Raw genomic sequence first — 17,809 nt, forward strand, 5'->3', positions numbered from 1 at the left:
TTTTTGTATGCATGAATTTTAGGCGTAAAATGTATGTAGACACATTAAAAGAGAAGATAATAAATTTGAAAATATTATCCATAAATTGTATAAAGTATTCAGTACAATTCTCGATAAAGAAAACAACTTCAAGGAGAGACCTGAAAAAAATCATTTTGTAAGAAATTGGACGGGTATTTTTGTATAATTTGAAAGATTTACAAATTTGTAAATTTTATCTTCTCCGGGCACAATATTAAATTAACATACCATGATCAAAATAGTGAGAACACTTTTTTCCGAGAATGAAATAGTATCGATCTTCGTAGTCATCACCACCCATCTGCCAATACAAAAAAAAACAATTGTAACAATTTATATATTTTTAAAAAGATATTGGAAAAAACTGGTAACAATCACGTACCCTTCCTACGGAATATTTTGAAAAACTTGTTTGTAGACAACATTCAATGTTTTTCTCTCGGCCTTCCTTTCTTTACCAGTTATTAGGATTTTTAATCCAGATCTCGACTTAACTCTTGAAAGTGCAACGTAGAGCTGACCATGTGAGAACACTGGCCTAGGCAAAAACAAACCAACACTTTCTAGTGTTTGACCTTGACTTTTGTTGATGGTCATCGCGAAAGCCAGTGTAACGGGAAACTGTCTTCGACGCATCCTGAAGGGAAACTTTGTGTCAGGTGGACTGACATACATTCTAGGAATCCAGACTTTGTCTCCAGCAGTACTGTTTCCAGTTATAATTCTACCTTCTATAACATGTGGGAGCAACTGAGTAACAATTAGCCTAGTACCATTGCATAAGCCATCTACCAAATCCAAATTACGGAGACACATAATAGGAGCACCAACCTTCAGCTTCAAATTATGTCTAGGCATTCCTGCCACTCTAACACTGTTCAAAAACTCTGCTGGATAGGTAACATTTTCTTCTACATCAACATCGGATGGGATTATACTGTCAGAGCTAAGGTAAACCTTGTATTCACCTGAAAGCAAGTGTAAATCCTTTACTCTAGAATAATGTAAAAAGTTAGTCGAACATAAGAGTAAACAGAATCAAATGTTACCTGACAACTGCGAAAGCATGTAATCATTTATTTTATCAACTTCATCATTTGTGGGTGTGAGAATGGCTCGATGTCTATACAAATCCTTATCTTCTGAGGTTTGAAAAGCTTGTCCATAAACCTCCTTTGCAATAGTTTGAATCGGATCTTCTCCAATATTTTTGATCAACAGATCAGAAGGGATGTCAATGTCAACCTGACCGTCGTTTGGCAAATTTATTTTTCCATCTCCAACATCCAAAATCCATTTTGAGAAGGATTGAAGGTCTTTTGCTGCATCATCAGTAAGCCCAGCGAGCAATCTCATGTTTTTTGTTAGCTTCAGAACTTTGCAGTGCTCCCAAAGATATGACGAATTAAGAGCTTGCAAAACAGTCTCTGCTCTACCACCTCCAGGTATGACCGGTAAAATCTGTCTGAAATCTCCACCGAAAACAACTACTTTACCTCCAAAAGGTTTGTCTTCAGAAGATCTTATAATATCACGCATAGAACGATCCAAAGTCTCGAAACAGTGTCTGCTCATCATAGGCGCCTCATCCCATACAATGAGCTTTGCTGCTTTAACTAATTCTGCACGATCTGATCCTGGCTCCATTTTCTTGCAAGTAGTAAACTCGTCGGCATCTATCGGAATACCAAACCTGGAATGTGCGGTTCTACCTCCTTCCAACAATAATGCAGCAATTCCACTGGATGCGGTATTTAGAACAATCATACGTCTAGATCGGATTGCTGATGAGAGTGCTCTATATACGAAGGTTTTACCTGTGCCTCCATAACCATAAAGAAAGAACACTCCACCGCTATCATTTAAAACTGCATCCAAAATCTCGTTGTAAACCCCTCTTTGCTCATCTGTTATCATCGCCATAAGTCTTTCATTTTCCTTTAGCTGATCTTCCACAACATACTTAAGCTCATCATCTATAAGGCGATTGCCGTTGTAACAACCAAAATCATCTGGCTTTGGCATTAGGGGCCATTTCTGGAGGCTACGACCATTGCTAAGCAAATGATTTTCAATCTCGGTTAGAGCAATGTTTTTGATATGATCTATGGTCAAGTTCAACTCTGAAAATTTGAAAAATTAATTACATAAGAGAGACCTGATTTAAAACATATTTCGTTTAATAAGAAAAAATCTCACCGGGATTTCCAGTTTCTCGTCGTTTCTTGTAGAGAATATCGTCGGTTAGATACTCCCAAGTAGCTTCCCACACAACGTGAGGCTGAGATAATGTTTTGGATACCAACATTCTCGAAAAAAGCTTCCTCGCATACGTGCCAGAACTATTATCACTACAATCTTTGATAGCTTCTATGTATTCCTTGTCATCATCCATCAAACCCAAAGCATAGCAAGCATCTTCGTATGTAGAATATACAACACCATCAACTGTTCTTATATCCTCGTACGATTTCGGCCCTCTTACCCAATTTAGCATTACTCTTAAGAAATATAGCTCATCTTGTGCTGGATTAATATGTGCAATCCTCCCTATCGCAAAGCCTCGTTTACGTGGTACCCATTCTCTCATACTTGCTTTCCAAACAAATTTTGTTGGAAATTCGGCATATGTCAAATCTCTTGCCTCTGGATATTTTTGATTTGCTATGAACCACGCCAGAAACATGGATTGGTTGACAGATTTTTTCTTGAGGATACTCTCAATAGGTTCATCTTCATCAAAAAACACCAGCTCCTGATCAGGGAGATGAAATCCAAGTTTCTCTACAGAAGTAGTACGAAAATGTGTAGGAAAAGCAAGAACCCGCCACGATGACTCGCATGCAGTTATATATCTAATATAGAAATACGATAAACATAAATTAGAAACAACAATCGTAGACCTTAAAATGTAAAAGAAAGTAGTATTTAATTTTTAATAATGTAATAATTTAATTGTAAAAACAATGTTTTATTACTATTCTATACGATAGTATATATATTTGTCTAAGGATATACTTTAATAGATTATGCAGTTATTTTCGGTTCATGCACACATAGAAACTAAGTAACAAAATTAAATATAATAACTGCAGTCGTAATATGTTTTGATTTCGTCGATGACGCCATCTTCATCTTCTTTATCCATTGCAGCTGAAGCATAATCAGGTCCCTTATGGATATATTTGAAAAGATACTTAACAGCACGCGTTTGGATGCACCACTCGACATTCATATGCGCGTGATATCTAAGCATGAGGTTTCTATTGTAAGGTACAACATATCCATTGTCTAATCTGATTCCATTTTTCTCAATGAACCTACCATCAATACGACGCATGTAAGCTGGAAATCCATTTGCGTCAATCGATGTCCTGATGTTCAGTCGTTTCGGAAACATCTTAGAGCATTTACCGTTAACCATACATACATTATCCTTCTTTGCTGGACCGCAAGGACCATGCATCATACAATCCCCAACGATTGCATACAGGTCTGGATCTACCGTCTTGTCAGGTATCTCAGCCGATATAATAGTGTCTATATGATCAGCTGTTGGAAATTTGGCTCCATTTTGCATGAAGACGAGAATATGAGCGTGTGGCATTCCTCTTTTCTGAAACTCAATCGTGTACATTACTGACAAAACAGAAAAGAAAACAAGAACAGACATTTTAACTGATGAAAATACTATCTAAAGTAGTTCCTTGAAAAACAAATAAAAAAAAACCGGCATTAATGTTACAAATTTGTTAGGAGATTTACCTGCAGAAACTGGGCCAAATAAGGAGCCGTCCTTGTTTGTCAAAAACTCAATAAGATTATCGAGTTTCATCTTGAAAACTCTACACAAAATTTCAGGTCTGTCTTCGGCGGTAAGGTTATATTTTTTCAGATACCTTGTAACTTCAGGCCATTTTGGATTGCACGTAAAAGTGATGAAAAGATCTGGAAATCCATAGTACTTGCACAAAGCCATGGCATCGTAGTAATGCTGCTTCATATAACGTTTTCCTCCGGTGAAAGTTGCTGGAATGAAAATTCGGCTCCCTTGCTCAGCCATCTTAGCTCCGCCTTTTGCAGCTACCTTCTGGATTGCATCATAACTAACTGACCGGAGTTTTTTCTGATTCAGCCATAAGTAACGCAGTCTACTCGATTCTATCATTGTGTAGGCGTCCACAAGGAACTGATGAAACAATCTTCCGGATCTCGTAATCGTGGGTGCTTCCCCCTTCCTCTCTAAAATGCGAAATGCAAAGTATTCACGCATAGTTACATTTTTGCGTTTTCTCCCAGCCGTGTCTTCAAAACCAATTGGAATATTTAATCGAAAACCATCCTCTCCATATGGAAACAATAGTGGATACTGCAGAGGCAAATACGCCGGATGTAATTCACTTATCCTTTGCAACTTTCCACTTGTACTCTCTAGAACAATATCTCGGGGCTCCATATTTAAAACAAAATCTCCAGGTATCAAAGCAGCAACTTCATTTGCAGTGGGCAGATTATGGGTCCGTCCATCAGATTGCCGACTTTCAATCAACCTCATCCTATAACCTGTTGATCCTTCCACGTCGAACCTATCTCTTGCAGATCTAAAAGCCTTAACATGAGGATTATACTGATCTAACATATTCTGCAGAAGAAGAACAAGTGGTTCTCTTAGTTTCTTAGCGCTAGCTCCGTCCGACCTGTCCAGTATATTAAGAATCAAAAATAAGTTCAAAAATTGTAGACAAACTTGCAAATTCCTAAAATATAGTCATAATAAGTTCAGAAAGTCTACAAAATTACCCGGCATAAGCGTCAAGTCTATTTTTTATCTCATTTAAAGTATCAATGATATACAGCTGGGAGAATTTTGGAGCTTGTCCAGGCTCGGGAACTATATCACCAATACGATGATAGTTCTCACCGGACATTCGAAAAACAAATGGTCCACGACCATTGTTAATAGAATGATCTATCTTCCCCCCAAGTGATGTGAAAGAGAACATCATATTGTAAGCTCGGATAAACTCTCGATAATGTTTACTTAATTCGTCTCCTTTGCATAACAAATACATTAACTCCATTGGAGGATTCGCGAGGCGAGGAAGCACAACTTTTCCATGTTTACAACACATTGAGAAGACAGGTTTCTTGCTACGACGGCGTTTTCCAATTCTTTCACCATACCACATGTATGCTTGACAAAACCTACAATTCCAAACTGGATCCCCTTCGTCGTAATAACCTATATAAAAAATGCTCTCATTAGGATAAAAAATAACTAATAAATTGTTATTTATTATCAAGAGATTGTACAATTTTGAAGTCATCACCGTTTTTTTGTAACCCTATAGTAATAGATGAAGTAACGGTATGATTTTCTTGTTGTGGGATATGTTGTGGTGATGGGTTTATCAAAGACTCTCCACCAGGATAGCCACTGTAAGTCTGATTGTCGTCATATTCATCTTCATTTTCAGACTCACTCTCCATTTCATATCGATTATTATAAGCTGCGTGAAAAAGTAAATCACAACATATAAAATCGAATATCATCAATGAATATAAATAAATGTCTAAGTATATAGATGGAAAAGACTTTATACCTTCAGGATGGTCATGTACGATGAACCTTGGTGGACGAATGAATTCATTTGTTTTGTTTTGGTTTGGACACTGAGTAGCTGGAAAAGATTGATTTAAACATATAAACGAATGTAAGTATGTTAGAATTTCCTGATATTGGTAAACATCTACAACATTTAAATTGCTGGAGAATCATCATATTATTAGGATTAAAACAGAGTCAGTAATACCTTCAGGATTTGAATCTGTTTCAAACAATGGTGGAAGACCAGAACTCGATGGTCCTGTAATGTTCGAACCTGGCCTTGCTGTTTTTGGAAAAGTATAAGTTTAGTCGCACTTTAGATATAGTACCATACAATATATATGACTTCATTATTATATAAAACCCGTTGTTACCTTTCTTTTGTTTAGTTTTTGAATTCACCGATGGAGGTGATCCAATTATCTTACGTTTCCTGAAGCAAATGTTGGTACTCCCGATAATAGATTTTTGATTACGAATTGAAGCTAAAAGGTAACATTTTTTATTATAAGAAACTTTCTCTCAATCAGAGTACATTATTACTATTGTCTTTACTATTAATTTAAAATAATACTACTTCAAAAATAACTTATGTTATCGGCCGTGATTAGTTACCGGTTTCTATACTCGATGGGTCCATGTTGGTTACAGAGCCACTGCCATTTGAGAGATTTAGTGAAGTTTGGGTTGAAGTACAGGAACCTGCAGACGTAAGTACAATAACCTTTGAAAATAAGAAATGCAATATCGAGAAATGTTTGCATAAGTAGCACTGGAAAAGAAAGTATTACCGATATTTGGTACAACTGATGGCTTTGTTGGCTTGAAAATCCATGTCACTGTTTAATTTAACGTAGATCATGGTCAGAAATGTTTTGTTCTTTGGCAGATTAACAAAAATCAACGTCCGCAAAATCAAATCGAGAAGAGAGTAACCTCTATTTGTGGTAGTAAGGCCTATTGTTCTTTTGTTATTCAGTATTTCCTTTCTCGCTTTTCTAGCTTGCTGTGTTAATCCAGGTTTAGGCTCCGATGGCTGTGGATTAATGGGTCGAAACACTTGATTTGTAACATTATGAAAGGGGGTTCTAAAAGGATTGATTGTTGTTTCTGGTGAAACGTTTGTGATGGATGACTTTTGTGTTACATTCCTCCTTGGAGTATTCTCTTTGTCATTGATACCTATGTTATCAAAGTGTGGCAGCAAAAACAATCATTATTAAAAGTGTGTCACTTAAAAATGTCGACCAAATTCTTATGAAATATATTTGTTTTAGAGAATTTTATTTTCTTTGTATAAATTTTCAATACGAATCGGTTACATATACTCAGTTATATATACACGGTTGTACGAAATTATAATATATTCATAAAGATTTATATTTATTTTAAGGAAAACATACCAATTTTTTTAATCTTCGGTGGTTTCTTCCCACTGTCTGTTCCCAGTGGATTACTTCTCTTCATACGTCAGACTTTTTAGATATTGCTAGTGTCTTTTGTAAGAACAGGACTCTAGCTATAGAATTTTCCGAATGCAGTTAGAAAAAAGGTTTCAACAAACTTATATAGTTTGACAGAAAATGAAGACTATGGAATTCAGAAGACGACATATTTAATCAATATAATAAAGATAGATTGAAGACCATTAAGTTTTACCATCAATTGAAATATATGCAAAATCAATTGTTGCCAGTTCTAAAGTTGGTATTAATTTCTTACCGTGTTTATATTCCTTGCGTAGGTGAATACGATATTTTTCGGAAAACAGTTGATATTTCTTTTGATTGGACGAATCATCTGTTGTTAGCTGTGTACATTTATTGTAAATGATTATTTCTGTAAGTTTACCATATATAGAACCCCCATATTTTTTCACCTTAGATATAAAATTATTTTTGGGATCTAAATTGCAACTGATTGGGTTATTCTTTTGAAAAAAATTTAAAGATTAAATGTAGTATGATATCTCCCAAAGTGGTATAGTAGTTGTTTTATAACCCAATTATATTAAAACAATTTATTATTCATTGTTAAAAAACAAAAACGCACAAGGAAAATAATGGAAAACATAATGAAATTGTTTAAAATAATGCCAATAACAAATACTCCCTCTGTTTTTTAAAGATGTATGTTTTTGAATTTTTTTTTTTCAAATAGATGTATTTTTCATATTTTCAATGTAATTTTTGTCAACTAATTATGAATATCTGTGAATATCAAAAACATTAATTGCATTTCTTGAAATTTTATTATATTAGAAATATAGGAAATATAAAATAACAAAAAACTATGCACTAATAATTAAATTTTAATATGTTTTATTAAAAAATGTGAAAATCTCAAAACATGTATTATTTAAAAACAGAGGGAGTAATTGCGTAAACGCTTGTACTTTCAAGTGCATAATGACTTCAACTTTCTTCCTTCATTTTGTATTAGCAATGATTCTTTTAATACTCACTCGTCATCGGAGTCATAATCATGAAATATGACAACATGTGGCTGCATAAATAAATAATTTTGTTAGAAAATGTAACTATACTAAAAATAGTTTATATAAGAGTAAAGACAAAACTTACATGTGGATGAAAGAGTTCGATTATTTCTGCATTGTCAACAACTGAATCAACAACATATGCTGAATTTTGTTCTTTTTGACCATTATATTCGATTGTCAGCATAAATAGAATTTTCCTCCCAATCAATTCAGTTAGAGATTGTGGTACAAAATGTGGATTTTCCTATAAAACATAAGTATTCATTTACGATGTAAAGTATCAAAATAATATATTCTTTAATCCCCCTATTAAAAATTAAGCAAATACCTGAGGAGCCTCTTCGACCAACTGAAACACAGGTCTTCTAATTAGCTTCTCCGCGATATTGTTGAAAAGCACAAACTTGGCTTCAACATTTGATTCATCGCTAACACGTACAACCAAGTGGTAACTAAAGATATCAAAGCTAATTAGTATATGAACTTATAACAAATTGAGAGTATACCAGTATGAAGATTTAAAACTATAAACTTACCAGTTAATACCATAGTCAAAATCCTTTCCACATCTTTTGCAATTGTATTGAGGATTCTGGTGAATATTTTGATTGACTCCCTCAATACAATTTGACAGTCTATCCATTTTTCTTGTGCAAATTTTGCAGGCCGTGTAATACCATGGTTTCTCCAAATCAATGGCCTCGATTTTAGCAACAACCATAAACTTTCCAGACTATGAACCAACATTGAAAGGCAAATCATATTAAAAAACAATTTCGTTAAGAATTATTTTTGCCTTATACAAAAATACATTTTGTCAATTTATCAAAATGACGAAATATTTACCGAATTTGATTCAATCATTTCAGATATGGATTTCTTCACGGTTATCACTGTCATTTCGCTGTATACAATAAAGCAATATGAAAATTCATGGAGTTTATAAAACTTAATAACAGATAATAAATATAGTGGATATTATAACCTCTTTGTGCTCAATATGATCTACACAAGGGTCGAGCATATAAACTAATTTCATACTTATAAGAGCATATATGAAATAAATAAGTCAAGTAAATATTTTCTTTGAGCAACAAAATATTCTTATACATATGAGATTGGCGAGGAGTAATGGTGAAGTAATTCTGAAACATTTATTATACTTAATGGCATAAAATATATGACTTCCTAAATTTATTTCTATCACAACCATTACTGCATTTCCTAAATTGACAGCTGAATTTAAATAAGCAAATTTATAATAAACATAAATATATTATGGTTACTATTATTGGTCTAATTGATGTTTTACTTTCTACATTTTTATTACTAACATAACTTATTTTGATGCTAACTATTGGTGCATGCCAAGAAAATCAACGACAATATCCTGTTATTAAATGACAATACAAATACCACAGCCTTTTAGCCTAGAAGGTGTAGACCCTTCTGCATGTGGCGTCCCTTCTCCTTTTTAGCACGTACTTCTAGCATTCTTGGTAATAACAACTTGGTAACCATTTTTTTCCTTCCACGTAAACAGCATTCTTGGCACGTTCAATCAAATCATGTAAGAAATAAAATTATTCTTTATAACTATCCTACAACTTCCTACATTACTTTCACAACATTCTCGTTATCAATTGTTTCTAAACAATACCTTAATTAAAAAATTATACTTCCCGAGAAGAAAGACACTACTTTGAAGATGGGAGAAGATGCATCGGTAAACAATTATGACATCATATCCATCGGTGATTCTGCGTCCTCAAATGACGATCACTCCAACTCAGATCGCACCAACTACTTCAGAAACATTTCCTTGTCATATTTTGCTGCCCAACCAACCGAAATGCTGTCTAAACACTTAGAGTTCAAGGAACTATGCTTTGAGAGTGGGAACCCTGAGGCACACTATATTGAGGGCATTCTTCAATTGTTCGTAAAGGAAGATGAGCAGGCAGGCCTATATCATTTACGCCAATCATCGGATGGAGGTTATATAGACGGTACGTATCTTTATGGTTTGTCACTGCTTGCTGTAGAACGATTTCATAAAGGTCAGAAGTATTTGGATAAACTGGGATGGAAGGAAAGTCGTTCAACCTCCGATCAATGCTGGGAAAGAGTAAAGAAATCTCTGACTGATATCCCGTACTTCATGAACCAAGGCTACTATATAGCTCGTGCCAACCTTGAGACACTCTGTGGTTGCCGCTCAAGGAAAAGACGTGGTCGAGTATGCAACCATGGTTACTACTATGAAAGGCTTAATCAATTTGTTGAGTTTGCTATGAGTAAAAACAACTAAAGATTTAAGTTTTCATCTGATATTATCTATAAACGCATGTAAAAGTACTTATGTTTTTACATGATTTTTTATATATTTCGTTCAATTTTCTAAGTTGCTACTTTGTTTGTTTTATTTGAAGGTCGACACAATCTCCAAAATTCATATCATATTAATTGATAACAACTCTTTTTCCTTTTGTACTTTGAATATAAAAGTTAATGCTTTTGTGCGGATTAATTGACTTTAGTCGCGATGGCAACCTAATTACTCGGGTTTCTAAAATGGAAGATAAAAATCTTTGGTAATAAATACAAAAGAAATAAAATTCATTTAAATTTCATACTATTACTTTCTGGTAAAGTACTTCACCTTCCAAAAACAAAACGGAGACCGTAAATGGTGTCAATCATATGGTAAGATTATATATTAACTTATCACAAAATCAAAAACTTTATATTGATTGAATGTTAATAAATATGATTGACGTTAGCAGGCAATTTATTTGCAATCAAATCTTCTTAAAATATGATTATTAAGATCTCATGTAATAGGTAGAAAAGACATTTATTTTAAACACTCAAAATATTTCAAGTACATAATATAGAGGTCAAGTTATTCACCTTCTTTGTAAACGACAAATCAATAATCTTATAGATATTAGAGGAGGTGGAACCAAATATTACCGTAGCTGATTCTCTAATTATATACTTAGAAATCTCCAATTTTTTTCTAAAATAAAACAAAATATTAACAATTATTCAATAAATTGTACAAATTAGGTCTTAATATAGTAGCAAACTTCAAATCTGGATATTTGGTGCCCATGATTTAGCTTTTGAATCCCAAACAAAGTTACAAACACCACCGTCAAATGCAGACTTCACATTTACTACCTGAGGTATTTGTTTGTTATTCTCCATCCAATACACAAACTTGGATTTATCTTGGTCTTCGTTGATTTCGAATGAAAATTGGTCTCTGTGTATAAATGTCATGATATTGTGATATCGATGTCTATGATGGAATTCAATATCTGTATGATTCTCTACTTTTTCGTAAACCTGCCAAATATAATACCACAGGTTATTCCCTAGAAGTACTTCAAACGTAAAAGGTCATGTAAATATTTTATGTGATAAATAAAAATCACTTACATAACAATACGAAGACTGTGAAGTTTGATCAAATGTGCATAGTTCCTAACAGAAAATAAAGCATAAATCCTTAAATTTTCAAAAGTAATGTTCAGCATTAATGTTTGGATCTCGAGAGAGAGAGCAAACCTGTGTAGAAATTGACCAACTATACTTGCCCGGCTGCATGTTAAACTAAGAAACAAGTATTGCTACGTTTGATTAAGGATTTGCAATTTCTTCATTTATAGAGTTAGGTTTACACTAATGGGACCTTAGGGTTTTCATATTTGAAGGCCCTATTGTATATTTAAGACCCAGTTCAAATTTACTTCGCATTAAGTAATTAGTAACATTGAAATGAATATTTTGAAGGGCCTCTTGTATATTTAAGACCCAGATCAAATTTACTTCGCATTAAGTGATAGTTTAAAATTGACAATCGGATTCTTATTGTTCCGTTTAAAATTGACCTTCATAAGTTGACCATCACATTAGACTAATTAATACAATCAAAGGACCTTGAAAAACATTCTAGTATCAACCCGTTAAAAACGATACAATATTCCAATTAGTTTTCGTATTGAAGAACAAATTTTTAGACGTTTTTTTGCATGCGACTTAATCTGGAAAATATTAATAACTCTTGAAAATTGTCCATACTGACATGTCAAAGTCTTTCACCATGTCTGCAGATAAAGTTCAAAAATTTCAAAAAGATCATCATTACAATACCTCGATTGAGAATTTGACAATACAATCACCTAGATTCTGGAAACTTGAGATAACAAAAATTGCTATGAAAGCTTTGTATTTATAGTTCGCATTATATTCTAATATCTCAGAATTTATTAACTTATGATTATGACAACATAATCAATTATCGATGGCTTCCTAAAGACAATTAAATCTTTCATTCGAATGCAACTAAAAATTTGATATGTTAAAAACGGAAACTTATAATTAACCAATTTCTATTTTATAGTATGTCTAGAAGATATATTCTAATCAATTATCAACTTCATAATATATCAAATTATTAAGTTTAATTGGCTTTAAAATCTTGAGAAATGTGAAAGTCTGCAGCAATGTGTCTAACTACTATATCTAACTATTCACGCTTATCTTTATCCTTTCTATGGGTAAGTCATGATTAAAATGATATATATTCTTCTAACTATAGAAATAACCTATACTAAACTCTACTGAAAACAGACTATCTAACAAGTAATATATGCAATAACAAACACAAACAATATAAAACGGAATAGGTTATTTATAAATAAGTACTTAAGTTTAATTTCCCACCATAAAGATGGGAAAACTGGTTTAACAAACCAGTAAATAAGTTCAGAAATATTTAAACATAATATTAAAACAACATAAAAAGTTTTTAAATTGGACAGATTGAGGAACCGCACAGATTAGTCAAACATATGTGGTTCACCCAACTTGTACCAATCAATTAACGGGACCTCCACATCAGCCACCTTGGCCGTAGCAAGCACAAGATCAGACTCCAACTTCTCCTTGAGTTCGGTGAATGCAGACTCATTGAAGAGTTCTTCAAAGAGTTCCAATTTCCCTGCAACCCTTTCGACCTCAAGCTCTGCATCATGTTTCTTCATGAGACCCTGTTGGAGTTGCTTGTACATGAACAGCTTGGCTCGGTAATGCTGAGTTGTCTCCAAACGCCCTTTCTTGAAAGCGTCTTCAACGCTTGAACCATAATCTTCCACCATTGGAGCCTTCATTTTGAGATCCTTGTTTCCTCCCATGATATAAATCTTGATCTGCATGTTAGGTTTAAAGAGTACGGGTTAGAAAAATAAAAGGATGAGAAATGAAACAGCCAATAATAACCATTTGATTACTTGCTAATCCAAAATTCAAAAAATACTATAACAAATAAACCGGATGATGTTTTCCAATTTTTCACCGATTCAAATAGCGATTATAATAACCCTAGCAAGATCAACATAGATAATCTAGAGAAGAAATCTGTATATCGTGGCTACAAAACCTATCTAAATTCCTTTCTCTTTGTGAATCGATCTACTGTTTTTCATATTGATTACCAACGATATATACATCCTATAATCGAAAAATAAATAACGAAATATAATGGTAGTATGAAATGATGGCTACAAAACCTAACGCAAAACCACTATATTTAAAAATCGATCTATCGTTTATCATAGACAGTAAACGAAACCCTAAAGAGAAAGAGAACTCACTTGAGTAATAGTTGGCGAGACAAAAGCTTACGAAGAAGAGAAATGATACAGTTTCTCGGTCAGTGTACAGTTTATATAGAAGAAGAAGAATCGAAGGGTCGTGACTTTTCACATGACAACTGGACCCCGTTAAATTTTATCAAAATTACTTTTTGACATTTCTCATTTTTACTATTTGGGCTTTATTTTGTAGTAAGGGCGATATAACTCATGGGCTAAGTTCATTAGAAAAATGAACACACTTAACCGGTTCAAGTTTTTCTTAAACCTTTATGAATGTCAATCGATTAAATTTCTTTTGAACGCATGTATATGCAAATGTAATCAACCGCAAAATATAATTCACATCAAACATTTATTTGATCACATCCGTGTAAACAATGGATACTTAGATTGAAACAACCGTGTATAGCATTATTAATTCGGCCACAAGTTCAAAAATTTCATATTTTAATAGCGTTGTAAATCTTCAATCTTCAAGTTAAATCTCGTACTAACTAAATATTAAACCATGAATAGTAAGATTTATCCAATCCTTGGATAGAAAAATAGTAAGAACCTCAATGATATAATGCAATATTCGTAAAACAGTTTCATAAAAAATAAAAAGAAAAACAAAGCCACGATAGTTGAAAGATACGTCTGATTAAGTATCGGTAACATTAGCTATGTTACTCTCCCTTGACTTTCTTTAGAAAAAGTTTCTTGTTCACGGAATGTTGATCATCTAGGCTACTTTGTTGTTCATCTTGGCTTTTTCTTTTAGACAATGGAGTTCCTGATAAACCACCTGAACCAGAAGAAATATCATCTGAAGACTGCAGCATTAGAACCTATAAGGAAAAAGTTTAACCGATCAGTATTACGATAATGTAAGAATTAGATGAACTATACAGACGAATGAGAACAATACCTGTTTAACTGGCAAAGCAGCAAATTCCTCAATCAGTTCACGATCAGCAGTAGCAATTCGAACAACATAATGAGAGCTCTTTCCTTTGATGTTATCAGCATCCACTGAAACCTCAAAAAGGATTCTTTTGCCAAAAAGGTCGCTAACAGCTTCTGGTAACAAGTCTTCATCTAGATTCTACAAGTATAAATTCCATTAAAGTGAGGACTCTAATTTATACATATAGTAATAATTTCCTCTTTTATTTAAATTTGACTGGACCTCATCATAGAGTTCAGCGGCAGAGACGCACAAGCACTTGAGCATTGCCATCAAACAAAAGAAAGTTTGCCTCACCGGTATCATCTTTAACGTGGACAATTAATTTAAACCTGAGGTACCAATAAAAGTTTAATATTTAGTAATTACTGGATAACGTACACCATAATTATACATCATATAACAAAAACCAGAATACTAAATTATGTACGCTTTTGATGAAATACCTCGGAATGACATCAATGTGTTCTTTATCACATGTATTACAGTAGAACAAAGGACGGTTGTCATCATCAACATTGGTTGTAGGCATAACTTTTTTGTTGTGGTATTTGCAACTTAGATATTGCCAACCACGCTCAGTATCTATGTTTTCAATAGTCCCCAAGGTGACAAAAGTTCCAACCTAATCAAGACAACAGCATGTTAGTAGGAGTATTAAAATTAATAATTTACATTTAAAAAAAAAAGTAGTGTACGTCTAACCAGAGTACTGTCAACGATATCTCTTATTGTTAGCCTCTCATTAAGAACAAAAAACCGGGCACGAACAGATGTAGCACTAGCAACACTCCATTGGCTACTATCCTTGTTTGTTATAGCAAGTGAATTATCAGGAAGACTACATAGATAAAAAGACATAATTTTACTTTAGAGTCCAATTTAATAACACATTTTAAATAAACTTGCATTTTTATTACGTACCACAATTTAAACTCATCAACCAATGAACACGTTGGGTTTAGCAAAATTTGGGTGGAATTAAACCCGCTAGATATGGAGTAAACCCCTGGAGAACATTCATCATATTATATTGTCTGCGAGTAATAATTAGAAACCTTAACAAATCAAATTACATACCTTTCCACTCTTTAATGGAACAGAACCTGATAATACAAATTATCATAATGGACATGTTACTCATACTGTAGTCGTATACTTGTTTAGCATAACCACCCCACAGAGTACACATGATCTTGACATTACTGAAACGAAAACGTAGATAAAATGTAGAGTTTTTTAACTTTGTCAAATATAACCAATAATAATTGAAATTTCAGCTTACCTATGGTCACGTAGCTCGATCAAAAGCCTCATGTTATCTTTGCCTTTAATGCTTTTGTTTTCCAGCGACCCAAAGTTGACGATTTGTCCAATTATATCTAAATTTAGTACATAAAAAAATAAGAACAAAATTAACATAACATGACAGAGTATTAATTGTGTGCTAAAATGACTCACCAACTAATCAGCTGCTATCAATCTTTCCTTCCAGAATATCGGTAAAATCGGCAAAATTCTTTTCAGGAATTTCACTTGGAAAATCTAAAGCTTTTTCAACAAAAGTGGTTGGATAGAAACCAATTTTGTACAGATGTGGAGTTGTACGATATTCACCAATTGCATCGAAGACCTTGAACAACTGGACGACAATTGCATCTCCCTCATGTAGCTTTTCACCATATTTGTTGATGAGTTGTTCTCCAACTGAAGCATGAATTCTTGTCCCCTGAATACCAGTCAAAATAATTATAGTATTAAACAATAAACAAAATCTTAACATAAAACTATATGTTCTTCACTTACTTCTCTATCAACAAAAACCATTTCAATAGTATTTCCTGATTCTTTGTTGTAGTTCTTCCACAACCGAATAATCCTAACTTCAATACGGGACGTATCTTTACGGGGTTTTAATTCTCGGACCAAAGATACTATATTTTTTGACTTTGCGAACATCGCCATTTTCGTTTCAAAATAGAAGAATGGCTGAGTTGCTTCAAGGCCACTTTGTACTCTATATATAGTCCTTTGATGGTGTAGAGTATTAACGACGCAAGAAATATTACTTGCGAGACTTGCGCAAGTAATTGGGTATAATAAGGTATGTAAATTAAATGACTAATGATTAAAGGAAACCTAATAAATTTGTAAAATTAATCACGAAAATGCATTTTATACGATGCGAAACTTGCGCAAGTTTTCAATATAAATAAGGTATGTTGATAATAATTAGTTTCCTAATAAAATATGAAATGAATTTGCCATTACGAGATTTAATGATTAGTTGACAATTTTTAAAATTAATCTGCAAGCTATGATTAATGTTCGCCATTGATTACGATTCTTGCGCAAGAAATAATTAGTGAGTTTGGTAATTAATGTCACTTTCCAATTAAAAGGTCGATGAAAAAAAAAAAAGAAGAAAAATTAGAAAAACTCGACCAATAGAAAGCTAGAATTCTCGTGAGAAGAATTCTATGAGTGCCACGTGGCGTTTGTACTTCTCTTTTAATATATAGGAGGATATTTCCGAAGGTAGTCAGAATATATTATTAATGATAGACATTTTAATTGTTGTTTGTCAACAGTGAAGATGATTATAGTATATTAGTCAAGTTATATTAAAATGATCAATGGCAAATTTTGTAATTTGTCTAGTTAATAAAAGGTTTTTTAATATAGGGTGTGAGAGAGTTTGTGGGATTGACATATAGAAAATGACACAATTGAAAATAACACATGAACTAAAAGTTAGTTTTCAAATGGTCTCCTCAAATATTAAGAAGGGGATTACTCCAACTTAAAAAGATAAATACCTGGAAAACTATGCAAATATATACATTAATTATTATATGATGTAAGCGTATATCTGAAATGTGTATTTTAGTTATATATCAGTAATAAACCAAATACTCCATCTGTTTTATAATAAGTGTCACTCTAAATTCATTTTCTTGTTACACAAAAGTGTCATTTTACAATTCCAATGTAAATTATACTAACTTTCAGCTGAAAATTAATTGCAAACTGCATTGATTTTATAAATAATTTTATTTATCTAA

At 33.1% G+C, this 17,809-nt stretch overlaps 3 protein-coding genes across 3 annotated transcripts; 1 reads left to right on the forward strand and 2 right to left on the reverse strand.

Moving 5' to 3' along the window:
• Window positions 1-128: 128 nt before the first annotated feature.
• LOC108834743 (uncharacterized) lies at window positions 129-6,464 on the reverse strand. The gene is made up of 16 exons (XM_056995593.1): window positions 6,421-6,464; window positions 6,245-6,331; window positions 6,004-6,062; window positions 5,835-5,912; window positions 5,625-5,702; window positions 5,352-5,531; window positions 4,822-5,263; window positions 3,787-4,718; window positions 3,112-3,660; window positions 2,221-2,805; window positions 1,192-2,144; window positions 1,071-1,077; window positions 517-989; window positions 404-408; window positions 250-322; window positions 129-140 (listed from the first exon to the last, which is right to left on the reverse strand). Exons 1-16 carry the CDS (start codon window positions 6,462-6,464, stop codon window positions 129-131), a joined length of 4,557 nt encoding a protein of 1,518 aa, XP_056851573.1.
• A 3,373-nt stretch (window positions 6,465-9,837) lies between these two features.
• Window positions 9,838-10,440, forward strand: LOC130500661 (F-box protein At2g35280-like). The gene has a single exon (XM_056995594.1). It carries the CDS (start codon window positions 9,838-9,840, stop codon window positions 10,438-10,440), a length of 603 nt encoding a protein of 200 aa, XP_056851574.1.
• A 4,023-nt stretch (window positions 10,441-14,463) lies between these two features.
• LOC108829315 (uncharacterized) lies at window positions 14,464-16,709 on the reverse strand. Its single transcript, XM_056995595.1, has 10 exons — window positions 16,551-16,709; window positions 16,281-16,473; window positions 16,030-16,126; window positions 15,825-15,949; window positions 15,669-15,753; window positions 15,450-15,585; window positions 15,191-15,369; window positions 14,998-15,076; window positions 14,706-14,882; window positions 14,464-14,625 (listed from the first exon to the last, which is right to left on the reverse strand). The coding sequence occupies exons 1-10, from the start codon at window positions 16,707-16,709 to the stop codon at window positions 14,464-14,466; spliced, it is 1,392 nt and encodes a 463-aa protein (XP_056851575.1).
• Between the last annotated feature and the right edge of the window lie 1,100 nt (window positions 16,710-17,809).

This window comes from Raphanus sativus, unplaced genomic scaffold (genome assembly GCF_000801105.2).
Source record: "Raphanus sativus cultivar WK10039 unplaced genomic scaffold, ASM80110v3 Scaffold0008, whole genome shotgun sequence".
Taxonomy (NCBI): Eukaryota; Viridiplantae; Streptophyta; class Magnoliopsida; order Brassicales; family Brassicaceae; genus Raphanus; species Raphanus sativus.

What these genes read in the sequence shown, in the direction of transcription:
- LOC108834743 (XM_056995593.1), bottom strand. Translation starts at nt 6,464, where the DNA reads ATGGATTTTCAAGCCAACAAAGCCATCAGTTGTACCAAATATCG. An exon ending in AAAAACTAAACAAAAGAAAG is followed by an intron (nt 5,913 to 6,003) that starts GTAACAACGGGT and finishes TTCCAAAAACAG; the next exon opens with CAAGGCCAGGTTCGAACATT. An exon ending in ATTTGGCCCAGTTTCTGCAG is followed by an intron (nt 3,661 to 3,786) that starts GTAAATCTCCTA and finishes CTGTTTTGTCAG; the next exon opens with TAATGTACACGATTGAGTTT.
- LOC130500661 (XM_056995594.1), top strand. Translation starts at nt 9,838, where the DNA reads ATGGGAGAAGATGCATCGGTAAACAATTATGACATCATATCCATCGGT.
- LOC108829315 (XM_056995595.1), bottom strand. Translation starts at nt 16,709, where the DNA reads ATGGCGATGTTCGCAAAGTCAAAAAATATAGTATCTTTGGTCCGAGAA. An exon ending in ATATCGTTGACAGTACTCTG is followed by an intron (nt 15,370 to 15,449) that starts GTTAGACGTACA and finishes TGTCTTGATTAG; the next exon opens with GTTGGAACTTTTGTCACCTT. An exon ending in CACATTGATGTCATTCCGAG is followed by an intron (nt 15,077 to 15,190) that starts GTATTTCATCAA and finishes TTGGTACCTCAG; the next exon opens with GTTTAAATTAATTGTCCACG.